Below are 22,030 nucleotides of genomic sequence, written 5' to 3'. Positions count from 1 at the left end.
CACATGCATGCGCAGAAGTGGTGAATCGCAACCTGTGCATGCACAGATGCACCGCTGTGGGTTGCACTCTTTTCATGTTGCGAATGGGCTTCTGGAACGGATCCCGTTCACAACCAGAGGTACCACTTTAGCGAGGCCAGAAGGAGCCCGGGTTTCACTTTCTCTATCTCTTTTCCTTCTGGTGTGGTGTTCTATACATAATATGCTTAGTATTAAGGTTTGGACTTATTATAAGTTATTGTAAGTTTAAGTCTTCTGCAACCGGATTTCTTATGGACAGGGCCAATCCTGAATGTATTGGATTTGTGACCATTACGCTCATTCGCCCTCAGTAGCAGTAAAGCTCTGCTGGATGAAATACAATGGCCTCTGGTCTATTTTTGGGAAATCCTGCAAAGTGCTTAAGTTTTTGCTCTGCCACCTATGCACTGGAGTTCGGCTGTGGATCACTACTGAGTAGAAATTCCATGACGCTGTTTACATCCTCTGAGAAACCTCCGTTTCAGTGGAAGTTAGGTTGTATGTGAACCTAGAACACCCTTTTTCTCCAAAGGAAATCACCTGAGCTACGCAAAAGGGTTCCCTTATATGAGCGTAAGGTGGTAAACAGAGGCTTCCCCAAGCCACCCTGATTCTTGCCCACTAGACTCACAGGTCGAGAGGGTGAGGGTACTTGTCCTTCTCCTTTACGGGGATCACGAAATACGGAACGCGGTGCACCGTCCCGGTCTTGTCCATGTAATGCTCGCGATGCATCTGAGCAAGCTGAAGGTGAAACACCAACAGGTTATGATGATGATGATGATGATGATGATAATAATAATAATAATTTATTATTTATACCCCGCCCATCTGGCTGAGTTTACCCAATCAAGTGTTAAAAACAATACAGCGTTAAATATTAAAAACTTCACTGAACAGGGCTGCCTTCAGATGTCTTTTAAAGATAGGATAGCTGCTTACAGTGGTGCCTCGCAAGACAAAAAGAATCCGTTCTGTGATTCTCTTCGTCTAGCGGTTTTTTCGTCTTGCGAAGCAAGCCCATTGACGGATTAGCGGATTAGCGCTATTAGCGGCTTATCTGCTGATCGGATCAGCTGATAAGCGGCTTAGCGGCTTAGAAAAAAGGGGGGGAAACCCCAGCAGGAACTCGCAAGACATTGTCGTCTTGCGAAGCAAGCCCATAGGAGATTCGTTTTGCGAAGCACCTCCAAAATGGAAAACCCTTTCGTCTAGCGGGTTTTCCATCTTGCGGGGCACCACTGTATTTCCTTCACATCTAAAGGGAGGGCGTTCCACAAGGAGGGCGCCACTACCGAGAAGGCCCTTTCCCTGGGTCCCTGTAACCTCACTTCTCGCAATGAGGGAACCGCCAGAAGGCCCTCGGCACTGGACCTCAGTGTCCGGGCTGAACGATGGGGGTGGAGACGCTCCTTCAGGTATACTGGACCGAGGCCGTTTAGGGCTTTAAAGGTCAACACCAACACTTTGAATTGTGCTTGGAAACGTACTGGGAGCCAATACAGATCTCTCAGAACCGGTGTTATGTGGTCCCGGCAGCCACTCCCAGTCACCAGTCTAGCTGCCACATTCTGGATTAATTGCAGTTTCCAGGTCACCTTCAAAGGTAGCCCCACGTAGAGTGCATTGCAGTAGTCCAAGCAAGAGATAACCAGAGCATGCACCACTCTGGCAAGACAGTCCGCAGGCAGGGAGGGTCTCACTCTGCGTACCAGGTGGAGCTGGTAGACAGCAGCCCTGTACCCAGAATTGACCTGGACCTTCATGGACAGCTGTGAGTCCAAAATGACTCCCAGGCTGCGCACCTGGTTCTTCAGGGGCACAGTTACCCTATTCAGGACCAGGGAATTCCTCACACCCACCCGCCTCCTGTCCCCCAAAAACAGAACTTCTGTCTTCTCAGGATTCAACCTCAAGGGTTATAAGGGTCAGACCACGGGTGAGAGACAGAATTAAGGTGCATCAAGGTACCTGGAGCTGCAACCAGGATAACAATAACAATAACAATAATAAAATTTTATTTATACCCTGCCCTCCCCAGCCAAGACTGGGCTCAGGGCGGCTAACACCAAATATAAAAACGACTGATTGAAATACAGCTTAAAACACATGATTAAAATACAACATTAAAACATTACAATGCAGCCTCATTTCAGTGGAAACTCAATCAAAAACTTTTTTGGGGATAAAAACGTCAAGTCTTCACCAAGGCTGGTCCTACATGGGCCAGAAAAAAGCCAGGGAAGCCCCCAAACAGGAGTTCCAACACAGAAGGAGAAAGGAGAAAAGAAAGAGGGGGAGGGAATCAAATTGATTCCAAGCCAAAGGAATAATTTTGCTTTGGATTATTATAATATTTATATATATCCAGCCATTTCCCTAGTCTGGAACCCGTGGCGGCTGACACAGATAAAAGAGAACAAGGGAAAAACATGGAAGAGACCATGATTAAAATGTAATTAAACACTAATAGAATTAAAGTAGTATGAAAAATCCATTAAACGCAAGACAACAACTGAAGCATCACAGCACTTTCCTCAAAAGCAGCCAGTTCCCAAATGCCTGTCGGAAGGAAACAATCTTCACTTTGCTGCTGAGTCAGTCTATCTTCTCTAGGCAGGGAGTTTCAAAGCTGAGGGCAGCTACCAAAAAGGCTCTGTCCTGCATCTCCCGTTATAGGGAAATACGGTAGGAGGTTTTCTGACACTTCTTGAAATGTATTGTGGGGAACTTTGGGGGACTTTGGAACTTGATGTAACCGTTGTTCTGGACTTTCTGCTTCATCTCACATGGTAGCTTGAAGTCTCGTTGCAACAAGAAACGACCAGGCCTCCTGTTTTGCTTCCAAGTCTTTTGCTTGTGTCTACAGATCTGAACCTGGGAAACCTACTGTCCCCGCGATTTTCCTTTGTCACCAGCAAGCAGCCCTGTGAGGGTGGCAGGACAGGCAGAAGCCCCCCCACCCCCACCCCGAAGATCTCAGAGCCTGGGCGGCTTTGTACGGGGGAATATACAGTAGTGCCCCGCAAGACGAATGCCTCGCAAGACAAAAAACTCGCTAGACGAAAGGTTTTTTCGTCCGCGATTTGCCTTGCAAGACGAATTCCCCTATGGGCTTGCTTCGCAAGACGAAAGCCCATAGGGAAATCTCCGGGCAAGTCTCCGCCAGCAGCGGCAGAGCTGCCGCTGCTGGCAGAGAGATCCGCGAAGCCTGGGCGCGCTGCGCGCAGGCTTCGGCATGCCGGCAAGTCTCCGCCAGCAGCGGCAGAGCTGCCGCTGCTGGCAGAGAGATCCGCGAAGCCTGGGCGCGCTGCGCGCAGGCTTCGAGATGCCGGCAAGTCTCCGCCAGCAGCGGCAGAGCTGCCGCTGCTGGCAGAGAGATCCGCGAAGCCTGGGCGCGCTGCGCTCAGGCTTCGGGATGCCGGCAAGTCTCCGCCAGCAGCGGCAGAGCTGCCGCTGCTGGCAGAGAGATCCGCGAAGCCTGGGCGCGCTGCGCACAGGCTTCGGGATGCCGGCAAGTCTCCGCCAGCAGCGGCAGAGCTGCCGCTGCTGGCAGAGAGATCCGCTGGGAAGGAATCCCTTGGACCCCCGCCGGACTTCAAAAGAGCTTTGGGAAGTCCAGCGGGGGGGCCAAGGGATTCCCTCCCAGCCGCCCGCCTTTAGAAGCGCTCGGGGGAACACCCGCCCCCGCCGCCCCACTTCGGAAAGCTGTTCCGAAGTGGGGCGGGCAGGCGGGGACACCCGCCCCCGCCGCCCCACTTCGGAAAGCTGTTCCGAAGTGGGGCGGGGGGGGCGGGGACACCCGGCCCCGCCGCCCCACTTCGGAAAGCTGTTCCGAAGTGGGGCGGGCAGGCGGGGACACCCGCCCCCGCCGCCCCACTTCGGAAAGCTGTTCCGAAGTGGGGCGGGGGGGGCGGGGACACCTGGCCCCGCCGCCCCACTTCGGAAAGCTGTTCCGAAGTGGGGCGGGCAGGCGGGGACACCCGCCCCCGCCGCCCCACTTCGGAAAGCTGTTCCGAAGTGGGGCGGGCAGGCGGGGACACCCGCCCCCGCCGCCCCACTTCGGAAAGCTGTTCCGAAGTGGGGCGGGCAGGCGGGGACACCCGCCCCCGCCGCCCCACTTCGGAAAGCTGTTCCGAAGTGGGGCGGGCAGGCGGGGACACCCGCCCCCGCCGCCCCACTTCGGAAAGCTGTTCCGAAGTGGGGCGGGGGGGGGCGGGGACACCTGGCCCCGCCGCCCCACTTCGGAAAGCTGTTCCGAAGTGGGGCGGGCAGGCGGGGACACCCGCCCCCGCCGCCCCACTTCGGAAAGCTGTTCCGAAGTGGGGCGGGGGGCGGGGACACCTGGCCCCGCCGCCCCACTTCGGAAAGCTGTTCCGAAGTGGGGCGGGGGGGCGGGGACACCTGGCCCCGCCGCCCCACTTCGGAAAGCTGTTCCGAAGTGGGGCGGGCAGGCGGGGACACCTGGCCCCGCCGCCCCACTTCGGAAAACTGTTCTGAAGTGGGGCGGGGGGGCGGGACACCTGCCCCATCCGCCCCACTTCGGAAAGCTGTTCCGAAGTGGGGCGGGGGGCGGGAACACCTTCTGAAGGCGGGCAGGGGGCGAAAGTCTTTGTCCCCCCTGCCTGCCTTCCCAGGGGCTTTTAAATCGCCCCGGACAGCGGAGAAGTCCTCCGCTGTCCGGAGCGATTTTAAAATGCCGCTCGCCAGCATTTTAAGATAGCCCCGCACAGCGGAGAAGTCCTCCGCTGTCCCAGGGTTTTTTAAAATGCTGGGGGTGGGAAGAAAAGCCCTTGTCCCCCCCCCCAGCCTTCAGAAGAGGTCCGGGGACAGACTGTCCCCGGACCTGGTCTGAAGGTGGTTTCCCTAGGAACGCATTAATTGATTTTCAATGCATTCCTATGGGAAACCGTGCATCGCAAGACGAAAAAACCGCAAGACGAAGAGAATTGCGGAACGAATTAATTTCGTCTTGCGAGGCACCACTGTAATCTTTAAGATAGCCTTGACGGATTGATTTTACGTCCATTTGTGGTCCTCACTACAGCTTTTGGAAAGGAGGGCTGGCTACCGTGGTGGCTGGGGCTGATGGGAGATGTAGTCCGAAACATCTGAACAGCACAGGCATTGGGGAAGGCTGGGTTGGTGCATTGCACTTAAAACCAGGGAAACTCGGGTTCAAATCCCTGCAACGGGAAGCAAAACTCCCTACTGAGTGGCCTTGGGAAATCACTGCTTCCCAGCCGATTCTGCCTCGCGGGATTATAGAGAGAATTTAAGACAGGTGGAGGCCATTATTATTATTATTATTATTATTATTATTATTATTATTATTCCACCACCCTTCATCCATAGGTTCACAACATTAAAGTGCAACATTAAAGTGCACAACATGGTTCACAACATTAAAGTGCAATATAACAAATACAAAATGCATAATAAAAAGAGGAGGAAAAATAAACCAGTGAATGTTGCTTTCTGTTCTTTGGAGGAAAGATGGGATAAAAATCTAGCAGAGACTGCATGGTCCCATTTCCTTGCCCAAGCATTTGCTAATAAGAATAAGAATTTATTATTTATACCCCACCCATCTGGATGGGTTTCCCCAGCCACTCGGGGTGGCTTCCAACGGAACACTAAAAACAGAATAAAACTTCAAACATTAAAAACTTCCCTGAACAGGGTTGCCTTCAGATGTCTTCTAAAAGTCTGGTTGTTGTTGTTTTCTTTGACATCTGGTGGGAGGGCATTCCACAGGGCAGGTGCCACCACCGAGAAGGCCCTCTGTCTGGTTCCCTGTAACTTGGCTTCTCGCAGCAAGGAAACCGCCAGAAGGCCCTCGGAGATGGACCTCAGTGTCCGGTCTGAACGATGGGGGTGGAGATGCTCCTTCAGGGATACTGGACCGAGTGCTTGACACACTCTCTTGGTTGGGCCATCTGAAGCAATCCCACACAACCTGTCATCAGTCCTGCACCCTGGAACAACAGCACCTTCCTTCCTTTAAGAAGAGCTTGCAGGATCAGGCCCCAGGGGGACGATCTAGCCCAGCTCCCTGTTCTCGCAGTGGCCAGCCAGTTTCCTGCAAAAACCCGCAAACAGGATCCAAGCAGGAGAGGCCTTTCTCTTCCTACAATTTCCAGCAAGTGCTACTCAAAAGCATGGCTGCCTCCGACTGTGGAGGCAGCGCAATCATGGCTAACATCCATTGATAGCCCTCTCCTGTATGAATTTGTCTAATCCTCTTTTCTATCCTTCTTTGCTTATTCCAGGCAGTCAGATCCAAGACTGGTGGGCTGTGATGGGTGCTCCTGAGGGATGTGCCTGTGGTCAGTCAGGACACGGGTGGCACAGGGTCGTTTGTCGGCAAGCAGACAGGTGGTCCTCTTTTTAGGCTAGGTGGGCATCAACTAGACAGCAAGGTTTGCTTCCTTCCTGCTCCCCCATCTTTTCCCGCAGGCTAAGGCAGTTTGCATAATCCGCTGCGTCACGGATGCAGATGCACTAAAAATCAAAGGAACAACCACATGTTTTCTGATTTGTTCTACGAAAGGGGGACAGGCTGCTGGGAACACCCTTTGTGGTCTTTTGAAGCTTCCTCTGCAATTGGTTGTGAGAATTTGGCTTCAGCAGGCAGAAATGAGCTCTGCTCAGCTATTGTCTCAGCTGCTGAGGTGTTAGGGGGCATTATGGTGGCTTTGAAGTTGTGGAAAAAACCTGCTGGCACCCGACCGAGCTGTTAGGGAGTGTGTGAGAGAAAGAGAAGGAAGCAGCACTGCATTGCAGGTGGATGGCGTAAATGGATTTGTGCACACAAGGAAGGGAAATGGGAAGCAGGTGAGCGACTGAAGCAGAAAAGTGAACGTGCAGTTGCACGCCACCCCACTCTCGGAGCGGCGTGAGATTCCAGGGGTTTGTGATTCCTTTTGGAATGAGGCATAGCGGACTTTGGTGCCTTTAGGATCTATGGTTTAATTGCACATAACTACAACTTGAGGAGACTCTCGAGAGTCCCATGGACTGCAAGAAGATCAAACCCATTCATTCTGAAGGAAATCAGCCCTGAGTGCTCATTGGAAGGACAGATCCTGAAGCTGAGGCTCCAATTCTTTGACCACCTCATGAGAATAGAAGACTCCCTGGAAAAGACCCTGATGTTGGGAAAGATGGAGGGCACAAGGAGAAGGGGACGACGGAGGGCGAGATGGCTGGACAGTGTTCTTGAAGCTACCAGCATGAGTTTGACCAAACTGCGGGAAGCAGTGGAAGACAGGAGTGCCTGGCGTGCTGCGGTCCAGGGGGTCACAAAGAGTCGGACACGACTAAATGACTAAACAACAACAACAACCTGAGCCTACGATGGAGGGGCTCACAGCATTAACACCCCAAAAGGGTCTTGTTTCTCTCATAGCTGAGGCCTTGGATTCAAACGTTACTCTGACACTATAATAATAATAATAATAATAATAATAATAATAATAATAATAATAATAATACCCTTCCCATCTGGCTGGGCTTCCCCAGTCACTCTGGGCGGCTTCCAACAAAATATTAAAATACAGTAATGCATCAAACATTAAAAGCTTCCCTAAACAGGGCTGCCTTCAGATGTCGTCTAAAAGTCTGGTAGTTGTTCTCTTTGACGTCTGGGGGGAGGGCGTTCCACAGGGAGGGCGCCACCACCGAGAAGGCCCTCTGCCTGGTTCCCTGTAACTTGGCTTCTCGCAATGAGGGAACCGCCAGAAGGCCCTTGGCGCTGGACCTCAGTGTCCGGGCAGAATGATGGGGGTGGAGACGCTCCTTCAGATATACTGGACACTCTCTCCAACTTGCTGTTTCCCCCTCACCACTGCAACTCTCAACCCTGGCCTTGTCCTTCTAACTAACTGCAAGTGGCCACCCATTTGCTGTCTCGCACAGAGCCCCTTTCCTTTGCTCCCCTTAATGGCCCATCACCCAGGCAATCACCTCATCAGGAAGCTGGCCTGGCTCAGCATACAGCCTGCTTCCCCCCTTCAAACTCCTAACAGTACACCGGGATGGCCCTGTATATCAGAAAGGCAAAACGGACATGGGCATTTTCAATGTCCACCACCTGTAATTCTGCAAAAAAAAGGGGTTGGGGGGGGGGTTAAGGGAAAAGGGGAGGGGGCACCCTTGAAAAGCAGGTCTCGGCTACAAAGGATAGATATGCTCCTGAAGGTAATGGGGCCCTTTGTATGTCCAGCTGTCCTTTGTCAATAACAAATTGCCACTGTTTTTTGTGTTGAAGTAGCTTTGGGATAAGTATTTTCGGGTTGCACGCTGCAGCGACCCGGAAGTAACGGAATGCATTACTTCCGGGTTTCGCCGCTCACGCATGCGCAGACTGTCAAAATGACGTCACACGCATGTGCGGAAGCAGCGAAAAGCAACCCACGCATGCGCAGACGCGGGTTGTGTTCACTGGATGTGCATCTGGATGCGAACGGGACTCCGGAACCAGAGGTATCACTGTATGCTATATGGTAATTTATGGACCTAATAGTTATCTAAAGCCACTTGCACATAACAAAATATGTATTTTATCAAAGTAATTGTTGAACTTATCTTATATTTTGGAAATGCACATCTAGGTGTTTTTTCCCTTTAATTTTTTTTGGGGGGCCAAGAAAGTGGGGCCCTAAGCTATAGCTTGTTTAGCTTATACGTAAATCTGGCACTGGGTGATTGGGAGAAGGTCAGACCTCACCTGGAGTACTGTGTCCAGTTCTGGGCACCACAGTTCAAGAAGGACACTGACAAACTGGAACGTGTCCAGAGGAGGGCAACCAAAATAGCCAAAGGCCTGGAAACGATGCCTTATGAGGAACGGCTAAGGGAGCTGGGCATGTTTAGCCTGGAGAAGAGGAGGTTAAGGGGTGATATGATAGCCATGTTCAAATATAGAAAAGGATGTCACATAGAGGAGGGAGAAAGGTTGTTTTCTGCTGCTCCAGAGAAGCGGACACGGAGCAATGGATCCAAACTACAAGAAAGAAGATTCCACCTCAACATTAGGAAGAACTTCCTGACAGTAAGAGCTGTTTGACAGTGGAATTTGCTGCCAAGGAGTGTGGTGGAGTCTCCTTTTTTGGAGGTCTTTAAGCAGAGGCTTGACAACCATATGTCAGGAGTGCTCTGATGGTGTTTCCTGCTTGGCAGGGGGTTGGACTCGATGGCCCTTGTGGTCTCTTCCAACTCTATGATTCTATGATTCTATGAAATACAGCCTGCAAGGAAAGCAGCCATACCTGCTCTAGTCAAAATCACAGCTTTCCAAGGCCCAATTAAATTGTTCATCCCAGATGCTGAGCAGGAGGAGAGACCATCTCTTCCAAACTGTGCAATGAGGTCATTGTGACATGAGGTGACTGACAGGCAGGCTGCCCACCTACCAAACTCTGAATCATAGAGTAAGAAGGAGACCCAGGGGTTATCTAGCGCAAGCCTTGGCTACGCAGGAACTTGGACTATGTGACTGTGTGGAAATAAGGTTCTGGCCCAGCCTGGCTGGATTCCACCCACCTATCCAGACCAGCTCCGACAAATAAAAGGAAGATCTAGTGTCCGTTCTCAGCTCATTAATTCTGGCTACCCACTCTTCATTATTTATAGCTTGCGTAACTGCCGTGGACTTGCTTAACGCTGGGGAAAGGAGAACGAGACTCTGCTCCGGGTTCGAGAGACAGAGATAATGAAGCTGAGCTTGGCACGGGGGGGGGGGGGAGGGGAGGGGTGTCTGGCTCCTGGATTCCAGAAGGCGGCACAATCCACCAGCAGACTTTCCACAAATCCACCAGGACCACCCACACGCCCGCACGCTCGCTGCACAGCCAAGACGCAGCCCTTCTGTTGCTGTTGATTCCTTTGCAAACATGAAACGACAAGGAGCAACAAGCAAGAGAGAGGACTCAGTGGGACTTCTTTCTGGGTTGTGTTTCTCTAGCCACAGGTGTGCGCTTTAAAGCACTTTTTTTAAAAAAATGCCCCAGTGTTTTCCCTACGAAAACCCACTCTTTGCTGCTGAATCGGAGCAAACAGTAACCTGCAGAAAATTCTGAATTGCCGCTTGTTTCGGTGCAGCGTTAAAGAATGGGTTTTTGCGGGGAGGGTGCCGGGGCGAAAACACACACAAACAAGCGCTTTGAGACAGATCTTTAAAGCGCAGACAGGGCAGCTAAAAAAGCCAATGCAATTCTGGGCCTCATCAATAGGAGTATAGCATCTAGATCAAGGGAAGTAATAGTGCCACTGTATTCTGCTCTGGTCAGACCTCACCTGGAGTACTGTGTCCAGTTCTGGGCACCACAATTCAAGAAGGATGTTGACAAGCTGGAACGTGTCCAGAGGAGGGCAACCAAAATGGTCAAAGGCCTGGAAACGATGCCTTATGAGGAACGGCTAAGGGAGCTGGGCATGTTTAGCCTGGAGAAGAGGAGGTTAAGGGGTGAGATGATAGCCATGTTCAAATATATAAAAGGATGTCACATAGAGGAGGGAGAAAGGTTGTTTTCTGCTGCTCCAGAGAAGCGGACACGGAGCAATGGATCCAAACTACAAGAAAGAAGATTCCACCTAAACATGAGGAAGAACTTCCTGACAGTAAGAGCTGTTTGACAGTGGAATTTGCTGCCAAGGAGTGTGGTGGAGTCTCCTCCTTTGGAGGTCTTTAAGCAGAGGCTTGACAACCATATGTCAGGAGTGCTCTGATGGTGTTTCCTGCTTGGCAGGGGGTTGGACTCGATGGCCCTTGTGGTCTCATCCAACTCTAGGATTCTATGATTCTATTCTATGATTCTATGAAAAGGTACATGTGGATGAGCCCATAGTCAGGGAGGGTGGCTTCTTGGCCTCCAGGGGGTGCCAATGGCGAAGAGGATGCTGGCCCAGGTGGGTCCTGATCCAGCAGGGCTCTTCTTCCGTTCTTAAGCGATCCGAGTGGATTAGCTGGTCACGCCGTTTGCAAAGTGAGTTTGCAGGGGACCCTGGGGAGCAGTCCCTTGGAAGCTTATCAGCGGTTCCATGGGGATATGTTTTGGGCTGGGCTGCCATCAGTATGCCGATGACACCCAACTCTATCTGTTGATGGATGGCCATCCTGACTCTGCCCCAGACACACTGATCAGATGTTTGGAAGCTGTGGCTGGATGGTTACGTGGGAGTTAAATCCTTGAAGTTAAATCCTTTGGCTGGGTCGGGACGATATGGGATGGGGGGGGGGCAACTCCCATCTCTTGCAGGGGCGCAATTAGTGCCAGCACCGTCCGTTAAGAGTTTGGGTGTAATCTTCGACACCCCCCTTTCCATGGAGGCACAGATTGCAGCTACAACAAAGGCGGCATTTTTTCATCTCCGCCAAGCTAAGCAGTTGGCTCCTTACCTCTCTCGCCCTGACCCAGCCACTGTGATCCACATGACGGTCACCTCCAGACTGGATTACTGTAACTCACTCTACATGGGGCTGCCCTTGAGACTGACCCAGAAACTCCAGTGGGTGCAGATGCCGCGGCGAGACTCCTTACGGGGTCCTCGCTACGAGATCACATTCACCCAGTGCTATACCAGCTGCACTGGCTCCCGGTGGAGTAAAGGATCAGGTTCAAGGTGCTGGTTTTAACCTTCAAAGCCCTATACAGCCTAGGACCCTCGTACCTATGGGACCACCTCTCCTGGTATGCCCCACGGAGGACCTTACGGTCTTCAAACAAAAACATCTTGGAGGTCCTGGGCCACAGGGAGGTTAGGCTGGCCTCAAGCAGAGACAGGGCTTTTTCGGCTGTGGCCCTGATCTGGTGGAACGCTCTGTCCCAAGAGACTAGGGCCCTGCGGGACTTGACATCTTTCCGCAGGGCCTGCAAGACGGAGCTGTTCCACCAGGCCTTTGGCCAAGGCGCAGTCTGACCCCCTCTTTCGGCAATCCTCACAGAACTCTAGCCCAATGGTTGCCATTAATTTAATATGAACTGATTTTATAATGAATTGATTTTAGAATGCTGTATTATTTTACGTTTGTTAGCCGCTCTGAGCCCGGCTTTGGCTGGGGAGGGCAGGATATAAATAAAAATTATTATTATTATTATTATTATTATTATTATTATTATTATTATGTGAGCGGCACAGCCGATCTTCCCCAAATGAGGACTTCCTGCCACGGCAATGTTCCCTGCAAGAGTGCGGGGTGTATTCTAGGGCACAGTCTCAGTTCACTATGGGTGAAACAAGAGGGCAAAAGGCCTGGTGACACAAAGGCCAGAATCCTTTGTGACAAGCAGAGCATGAGACTCTGAATCTCAGGGTTGCGGGTTCGAGTCCCAGGCTGGGCAAAAGATTCCTGCACGGCCCTCGTGGTCCCTCCCAACCCTACAATACTATGGTTTCCAGTGTGGGTTCAATGGCCACATGGGGTGACGGCGAATCCAGACCTCCTGCCTTACCTTGTAGAATTCCTTCAGTTCCGCCGTGCGGTTGATATCCAAATTGAAGCGAGTGTAGTTGGGGGTGTGCAGCCAGCGGTCCCACCCCCTGGCCCTCGCCCCAATCACCAGGCCGGGGTCAGGAGAGAAGAGGGTGGGGAACTGCCCCCCTTTGCTGTAGGGGCCGCCGCAGGTTTCCATGGCGGCACTTCGGAAATCTTGGAAGTACTTCATGGTGGTGTTGCCATAGGTATCCCCAAAGGAAAAGGCCACGTTGGGGACATGGCCACGATACCTGGAGGTGGAGGGGAAAGGTGGAAGGTGAGCGAAACTGGGGAAGAAGAGCCCAAACAATTGCCATTACAGTGGTGCCCCGCAAGACGAATGCCTCGCAAGACGGAAAACTCGCTAGACGAAAGAGTTTTCCGTTTTGGAGGTGCTTCGCAAAACGAATTTCCTATGGGCTTGCTTCGCAAGACGACAATGCCTTGCGAGTTCCTGCTGGTTTTTTTCCCTTTTCCCAAGCCGCTAAGCCGCTTATCAGCTGATCCGATCAGCAGATAAGCCACTAAAAGCCGCTAAAAGCTGCTAATAGCGCTAATCCACTAATCCGTCAATGGGCTTGCTTCGCAAGACGAAAAAACCGCTAGACGAAGAGAATCACAGAACGGATTCTTTCCGTCTTGCGAGGCACCACTGTATCTTTTTTTGAGAAATCACTTCCCCAACTCTCCTAATAAGCGCAGCGCTTTGCAATCATGGCCACAACAACCACAAGCAATGATGCAGAATTGAAGGAAAGCAGCAATCGGATCAATGCCATAACAGGCAATTTCTGTGCCTGCGGAAAGGATCTTTCTCCCGAGGGAAGAGGCAACAAGGGGCAAACGAAGAACGGCTGTGCACCCAGAAGGGGCTGTTGCTGATATTCCAAATGCCTGAACTCCTCAAAAGGTATTGTTTTTTTAAAAAATATGTATGTTATTGTTTCTGCATGTGCTGTAGAGGAAAACGAGGGGCAGGTGGGGCTCGTGAACCAGGGAAGGGGGCCCATATAAGAGAAGGAAACTCTGACCCTAAACCTTATATTCGGGAGGAGAAAAGGCTAAGGAGTGAACGCTACACAAATCTGGAGTGGCGCCTTGTACGCTTCCTTCCAGCAACTCCTGCAGCCGGTGATATTTTTATAGAAAAACAAAGTGCCGGATCTCGCCATGAACACCTCCTTCATCCTCACAGAATGGCAAACTGCATTGCGGACTAAACAAGGTTGTGCTGAAGCCTGCCTGATATCATGTGACAGGGAGTTCCAAAGTTCCTGTGCTGCCACACTAAGGGACCTCAGAGTTGGGCGGGACCCCCAGAGGTCATCCAGCCGAACCCCGACTGCGATGCAGAATAAACAAGGATGTGCCAAACTGCAGCGAAGGTGCCTGCCTAATATCAAGTGGCAGGCAGTTTCAAAGTTCCTCAGCCCAACCCCGACTGCAATGCAGACCAAACAAGGATGTGCAGGGAGTTCCAAGGTTCCTGTGCTGCCACAGTAAGGAGCCTCAGGGACACCCCAGACGTCATCCAGCCCAGCCCCCCGACTGCAATGCGGACTAAAGAAGGATGTGCTGAAGCACAGCGAAGGTGCCTGCGTGATATCAAGTGGCAGGCAGTTCCAAAGTTCCTTAGCCCAACCCCGACTGCAATGCAGACCAAACAAGGATGTGCTGAAGTGCAGCGAAGGTGCCTGCCTAATATCAAGTGGCAGGCAGTTCCAAAGTTCCTCAGCCCAACCCCGACTGCAATGCGGACTAAAGAAGGATGTGCTGAAGAGCAGCGAAGGTGCCTGCCTGATATCAAGTGGCAGGGAGTTCCAAAGTTCCTGTGCTGCCACAGTAAGGAGCCTCAGGGACCCCCTAGACATCATCCAACCCAGCCCCCCCCCCCCGACTGCAATGCAGACCAAACAAGGATGTGCTGAAGTGCAGCGAAGGTGCCTGCCTAATATCAAGTGGCAGGCAGTTCCAAAGTTCCTCAGCCCAACCCCGACCGCAATGCAGACCAAACAAGGATGTGCTGAAGAGCAGCCAAGGGGCCTGCCTGATATTAAGTGGCAGGGAGTTCCAAGGTTCCTATGATGCCACACTAAGGGACCTCAGAGCTGGGCGGGACCCCCAGAGGTCATCCAGCCGAACCCCAACTGCAATGTGGGCGCCAAAGCCTTTTCCCTTTTCTTTCCCCGAAGAAGCAAGCCATTAAAAAGCGCTTTTTCTTTCTCTCTATCCGCCCCCCCAATTCTCTCCGCCCCCCACCCCTTCCCCATATGGCGCCCCCCCCAGCGACCCACCCGGGCATGAGCCCCGGCGGCACGTAGGCCGCGTTGTACTGGGTCAGGAGGGTCCCGGCGCTGCGCGAAGCCATGGCCGCGCTGCTCCTTCGTCGGCCGGGCAGGGAAGCGGGGAGGCAGGCGAGGCGCCCAGGCGAGGCCGAGGCTTCAGGGAGGGCCGTAGGCCGCGGCGGTCACAAACCCATCGCCATAGCAACGGGGAGGGCGGGGCGGGAGGCCGGGGAGCCGCGCAGGCGCAGAAGGGAGAGAAATGCGCTCCAGAATCACAGCTGCTGTTTCCCAATGAGAATTATTATTATTATTATTATTATTAGGTAGTAGTTTATTGTTTGTAAGCCAGTTTGGGATCCATTTGAATGAAAAGCAGCACAGAATAACAATAAATCAAATCAACTCAAATCAAAATTATTATTATTATTATTATTATTATTATATTATTATTATTATTGCTGTATTTGTGATATTCTATTATGGTTTATCACGTTGCTGTTTATTGTTTGTAAGCCAATTGGGATTCATCTGAATGAAAAGCAACATAGAAATACAATAAATCAAATGAAATCAAAATTATTATTATTATTATTATCAGGTAGTTGTTTATTGTTTGTAAGCCAGTTTGGGATCCATCTGAATGAAAAGCAGCACAGGAATACAATAAATCAAATCAAAATTATTATTGTTATTATTATTAATATTGCTATTGCTGTATTTGTGATATTCTATTATGGCTTATCACATTGTTATTTATTGTTTCTAAGCCAATTTGGGATTCATTTGAATGAAAAGCAACACAGAAATACAATAAATCAAATCAACTCAAATCAAAATTATTATTATTATTATTATTATTATTATTATTATTATTATTATTATTATTGCTGTATGTGTGATAGATAGACTATTCTAGTTTATCACTTGTTATTTGTTGTTTGTAAGCCAATTTGGGATTCATTTGAATGAAAAGCAACACAGAAATACAATAAATCAAAATTATTATTATTATTATTATTGGCATTTCTTCATTCGCAATAAAGTATACAGATGCCAACAGCAAATAATACTAATTGCTTTTTTTAAAAAAAATTCCCTATATTCTCAATAAAGGATGCCAATAGCACTGATTATTTATTGCATTTCAGAATTATTTCCTTTCATTTATATATTTGCAGCAAGGCTGCCAAAAGCAATAACTGTTATCAAATTGCATTTCTTTATTTTAATTTTTTACTTTATTGACATATTTGCCATACAGAGGCCAACAGCAACAACATTTGTTGGTTGGTTTGTTTTATTTATTTTACATATTCATAATAAAGCATAACCTGGTACTGTATTTCGAACTGAAGGAGTGAGGACCAGGGGTCCACCTGGGTCCACTTTGGAGAGCCAGGCTGGAGATAAGCTGAAAGCCATTTTAGAGAGCAAACTAAAAGCTAAAAAAGACATTTCTCTCTCTCCCCTGCTTGCCCCTGCTTGCAAAACAATATTTTTGCAACACAGCGAGTTTGCAGGAGGATGCGGTCAGGGGATTTTGGAGCTGTTCTGAGAAACTGTTCGTTTGCCCAGGATGTCTAGCCCACCACAAGGTTCTAAGCCGAGCAACCTGTTGGAACCACAAAAACAGGTGGGGGGGTTGAGCTTCAATGAATATGCATAAAGGGGAATGTTTGAGGGCTGGGTCAAGGGTTGAACCATTGTTTTGCCTGAGGGGATAAAAACTGTTTGCCCCTGGTGTTCGGGGGCATTCTCTCTCATTTCGTCCTGAATGCACCCCTTTTTGCTTTTTGTCTGACAAAGACCAAATTGAATAAAACTTTTGTTTTAAAGAAATATTGCTGCCTGGATTTTTCCATTCTGGTCTGTATTCTGAAGTCTCTAACATTTCTGGTGCCTGCGTGACTCGGATAGGGACCTTAAGTCCTCAAAAAGACCAGAAGGCAGCTCCCTTGTCCTTTTCTAGGCAGGACACAGGGGAAGGGCCAATAGGCCGCTTATCCTGGCGCCACCGAGGCTTTTCTTCGGAGGAGGGCGAAGCCAATTTGACCCTTCTGCTGGATCCTGGAAGAGAAGGCAATGGATTGAAGGACCGAGGTTGACAGGACAGGCCAGAGTCCAGCCGGCTGGTGAGTACATGACAAAGGGCCCTGGGGACAGAGGAAGACAGAGACCCCCTTGTAATTAAAAAGGGGAAGGGGCATCCTGATCACATGCCCAAGCGTGTTTGGTGGCAGTAAGGGAAGGATTGGCCCCTGATACCCACCCACGCTTAAGGATTTAAAGGAAGGCAGAAAGGAAAAAAGGGGGGGGGGAACCGGGAGGCTAGTGTGTGTGGTACAGCGTCCAGTGAAAGAGGCACTTGGTGCGTGTGTGTGTGTAACCCCAGGGTATTCCCCTGGGGTAGAACCAATAAGTACTCCGGTTCCCAGCAGCGCGAGCTCGACTGGGCGAGGAAAATTGGGAACTGCATGTGTGTGTGTTTGGTGTTTGGGGACGCTGCACAAGGGCCATATTAAATATGGGAGGGAGTGGCTCAAAAGGTCTAATAACTCCCCTACAGTGCATGCTGAACAATTTCAAGAAAGGATTCAGCGGAGACTATGGCGTTGTGATGACGCCAGAACGCTTACGCACTCTGTGTGAACTGGACTGGACACAGCATTGAACTGGGAAGAAACATAGGGGCCCTAGTTGGGACAGGGCAACAAGGAGTATCTTTTGAGGCTGAGTAGTTATTTAGAGAAGAGTTTCAGACTCAGATTCAGATTTGGGAGCGATGAAGGGGATCGCTCCAGAGATCCCTTAGGTTATCCAAGTTAGTATACAGAACTAGAGTGCATACAAAGCTTTCAGATCTCTGGACCTCAATGAAGGCAAGAGTTCAGCCAGGCAGAACTGGAGGGTTCTCTGCTGAGCTGTAAGTTTGATAGTAAGGCAAGCCTCCTAGTTTCTCCAAAGCCCATCACTGAACTATGAAGCACATGAGCCTTGCAGACCTCCAACAGTTTTGATCCCTATAGTAACTACAGCTTGACCAGGGAGGGCAACCTAAATCCCAGAACTTAACTAGGGAAGAGCTGGGTATCTATGTGACCAGCGGCAGTTTGGAACACATCAGGGAAATCACCAGTAGTGCCCTAACTTCTCTGATGACCAGTGAGAGGTGGTCTATGGCTAGGAAATACGAAATGGTTTTAGACCTATAGCAGTTATAGTTGAGACAGGGAGGGCAATTTAATTGGTGTCCTTAACCAGGCACCAGCTGGATGGCTCGGTGCTCAGGTGTGTCTCAGAGAACACTGCAGCAGACCCCTGGTTTGAGACTCAGGCAGAGAAACCTCAAGAGAAGACCTGCATCTTTGTGGCCACCACAGTTGACAAGTTAGTTGCCACAGAAAAAGGATGAGGGAACAGATGGAGAAAAAAAAAAGAAACAAGCCGGACACCTGAAACTGACCACAGGGTGTGACCAGCCAAGGTCAGGTGTCTGCTGGGAGAACTACTAGAAGTTTTTTAAAAAAAAAAACAAACACAAAGAAACTGCATAAAACTAAAAGAGGAAGCAGAACTTTCTCCATTTAACTTGCATGAGTTTGTGAACATGGATGAAGTTCTAGAGGTTCACGTGATAATAGACAACCCCCCACCCCCCTGACTGAAGAAATATAAGACTGATCAATGCAAAATTAAGGAGCACAGGCAGGAAAACGCCTCAAGAAGCCCATTTACCAGGGATCCGAGGCAAAAGTCCTGGCCCCACCCCCATATGATCCAAGTGCCGTGGTGGCCCCTTGGGAGGACAGGGACAGCCCCATATCCCCAAAGCTCCACCGCCGCCCCGATATGCGGCCCAGGGAGCCGAAGCAGGAAAGGGGGGGCTGCCAGACACCCCAGAAGTAGACGAGGCAGAGCCCAGTGACCAGACCCTGGACAAAATATACCCCAACCTTAAAGAATTGAGGGAAAGGATGAACAAATACAGAAGTTTGACCACTATGTATCGAAAAGCTGCAGAAGCTTATTGCAATGTTCGAGGCAAAGCATTGGGGGAGCACATAAAGCGGTCCAGGTCCACCGCAGAGGCAGGAGAAGCAGAAGTCCTGACCCCCCTTCCTATAGTTTGGGACAAGCCACTCCCTGCGCCTCCGTTCACCCTTCAATATGTCCCCTTCACCACCATCGATTTGATGAATTGGAAGACCCACACCCCTGCGTTTGCTGAGAAGCCCCAGGCAGTTGTGGACTTGCTGTCCTCTATATTTGCAGCGCATGAGGCTACCTGGGCAGATTGTCAGCAATTGCTGACCACTCTCTTGGAGGCATACAGAATTTGGACCCCCTTTGACTCTGAACTCCCGGCACATGAGTTAATGGTAAATGCCTCCTTCATAGGACAATGTGCAAAGGACATTAGAACCAAAATCCAAAAACAGCCTGGGTTCCAGGGCATGTCCAGATCTCAGATCATGGCCATCGCCCAGAAGGTGTTTGAACAAAGAGGAGAGGCTGAGAAGAGGGAGAAAAAGCAGTGGAGGAAAGAAAAGGCAGCAGTGTTAGGCACAGCAATGGCTCACAGGCCAGGGACCCGAGGGGTCCGCCGTAGCCATTCAGAGACCCGCGGCCAAGGGGGAGGAAGATGCCTGTTCAGCAACAGCAAGGCCATAAGAATTACCCCTGTGAAAGGCTGCATGGAGCCAATTGGGAAGCCTGGTCAAAACGCATGTATTACTGGCTGGCAGAAAAGCAACTATGGGAAAATACACAGGCTGAAACAGGCTTTGCCCAGCCCATTAAGAAGTTTACAGGCGCAGTGGAGGCTTGTGAAGGAGACGTGGCTGATGCTCTAGAGAAGCCCTGGGTTGTGTGGCAGGGATTGAAGACGGCATGTCAGGCTGCAGTGGAAGCCAGACCAGAGGGGCCTAGAGGACGCCCAGAAAGCCCAGAGGGGTCTGAGGCTGCTTTGAGAAGTTGTTTCTACGGTTCAATGCATCTGTGTGATGGACTGTGTGTTGGAGAAAGGCTGAAAAGGCAGTTGCAAGCTGTTCCTCAGGCAATGGAGCACCCAAAAGTGGGGGTGCAGGCCAGGCAAGCCATTCCAAGAGTTCTGAGGAGGCCAAAGTCTCCAAGAGTTATTTGTCCTCTGAGGTGAAGTCCAACAGCGAAAGGCATTGCCATGCAATTGGCAGCTGGATGCAAGGCTAACATCTATATTGATTCTAAATATGCCTTCTTAACCCTGCATGTGCATGGCGCCCTATGGAAAGAGCGGGGCTTGAGTGGAGCCCATGGGAAAGCTCTGAAATATGTTCCAGAAGTTGAGACGTTACTAGAAGCTGTATGGGCCCCCAAAGAGATTGCTGTAATGCACTGCAAAGGCCATGATAGAGGTTGGGACATGGTCACTAGAGGCAACCGGAAAGCAGATAATGCAGCTTGTGAGGCAGCTCTGAAACCTCCACCAGTGGTCACCACCGCCCTCAACCCAGCTACCCTGTTGCCGGTAGGAGAAGGTGAGGAGCAGACGCACGATTGCATTGAGGTTATGGACACAAGACTGGACCAGGAGAAGTGGCCAGAGGAAATCGATTGGCAGACAGAGTGGCCAAGGAAGCAGCCCGGGAACCGGCCCCGCCTCAGTTATTGGAACAGTGGTCCCAGAAGGGATCTTAAGCACTGCTGACAAACCAGATACTATGTATCCACCCACATGAGGCCAGATGCCACAACCAAGCAGCTGGAGAAGTATGTCTATATAGCCAACCTTTATCAACTGGCAGCCCAGATTTCCAGGAGATGCCTGCTATGCCAAAAGAATAATCCCAGAACTCACTCCAGACGATGTGGAACCACGTTACACCCTTGATGAACAGCAGTGGACCAGCCAAGAAGGAGCAACGCTCCAGGAAGGACCAGACAGCCGTGTTTTTGTGCCCCAACATCTGGCCAGCACAATTGTAAAGAATTACCACGAGTCCACCCATTTGGGAGGCCCAGCTGCTAAAGCACACCTTGGGAGAATATTCTATCTCAACTAACTGCTGCTATAACTAACTGCTGCTATATCCCAAAACTGTGCCCTGTGCGCCAACCAAGAGACTGAGACTATCACCCTTTGAACTTCTATATGGCAGGCCAACCCCTTTCGTCCGAGACATCCCCGCCAGTTTGGGGCAGATGGGAGATCACATCACCCAAGAACAAGTGCAATCCCTGTGTTTGTTGTGTGTGTTTGCTTCCTTTCCAGGTATTCCCTCGAGCATACACCTGCAGTCCCGCGGCAGTCTCGCTGAGCCGGTTCACCAGTTCCTCTGGGTGACAGCGTCTGGCGACCCCCTCATCCCCAACTGCAGTGAAAGTAGTCGAGGTGATCCCCTGGGTACATCACACGCATCTGAAGAAGGGTGTCTGGACTTGCAAGAGAAATCCTGCTGACCCTCTGAAGTTGATCATCACCTTGTGTCTGACGCTACCAGGGAAAAAGCGTTAGGCCACGGGCAACGAGATCCTGCGACTACTCATCACAAGGACAATCACAAAGACTTTCTCTTTTCCCTCTTATTTTCTTTATTGACTTGCTCTATGTCTTATTGCCCTGACCCTATCGAACCATACCAACCCTATTGGCCTGCTGACCTCTGCCGGTGGTAAGAGACGGCATACTCGTAGGCTCTTGGGAACGAGGGTTCAATAGGGCGGCCGCAGTACAGCATCCCACTCTCCCACTGTGGCTCTTTATTCACTGCATTGCCCAGCGCACTTGGATGTGGCTCCTCCGGGGAGCTGCAGGATCGGTCGAAATCTATCGAGTTCTAGACCGCTCTTGTGGTTGTGGGAGAATAGCCTGCTGGTTGTAGGGTAGAGCACTGTACCAACCCCATTTGATAAACCAGGCCCAAATCTTACTCCAGGTGTTACATGGGAGGGTGTCTGAATCAGGTGCACACTAAAATTACTGAACAGGTGCCTGTGGGTTCTGCAGCCCCACCTGTGGTTGTCGTGGTGGCTCAAGCCTCCCAAAATCCCAGAATACTACCTGAACTACTGGGCCTGGTAACTCCACAGCTAATACCCTTGAATTAGGCAGGGTATTCTTGTGGCTGCATAAGAGTTGCCACCCAGTAGACAGACAGGGCACCTAGTTCCGGAAGAATTGGATGGGAGGGGTGCCCGTGGGCAGGGTCCCCAACGTAGAAACTTGCTCTCCAGCAAATTTAGAGGCACCACTAGGACTTTTGGTATT

General features: G+C 50.7%; 1 protein-coding gene across 1 annotated transcript in view; it reads right to left on the bottom strand.

Annotated features, from left to right (window-relative positions):
* CIMIP2C (ciliary microtubule inner protein 2C) overlaps positions 1-14,943 on the bottom strand; it is a 39,831-nt gene extending 24,888 nt beyond the window's left edge. Inside the window, exons 1-3 of the mRNA XM_083494885.1 lie at positions 14,794-14,943; positions 12,477-12,750; positions 653-765 (exon numbers count right to left, since the gene is read on the bottom strand). Coding sequence (XP_083351011.1) covers positions 653-765; positions 12,477-12,750; positions 14,794-14,867 — 461 coding nt within the window. The 5' untranslated portion in view covers positions 14,868-14,943. The remainder of the gene's footprint in view (positions 1-652; positions 766-12,476; positions 12,751-14,793) is intronic.
* Between the last annotated feature and the right edge of the window lie 7,087 nt (positions 14,944-22,030).

The sequence above is a fragment of the Podarcis liolepis genome (genome assembly GCF_965112155.1).
Source record: "Podarcis liolepis genome assembly, chromosome: 3".
Taxonomy (NCBI): Eukaryota; Metazoa; Chordata; class Lepidosauria; order Squamata; family Lacertidae; genus Podarcis; species Podarcis liolepis.
The sequence above is the reverse complement of the archived record's forward strand: the minus strand, read 5'-3'. Positions and strand labels throughout refer to the sequence as shown.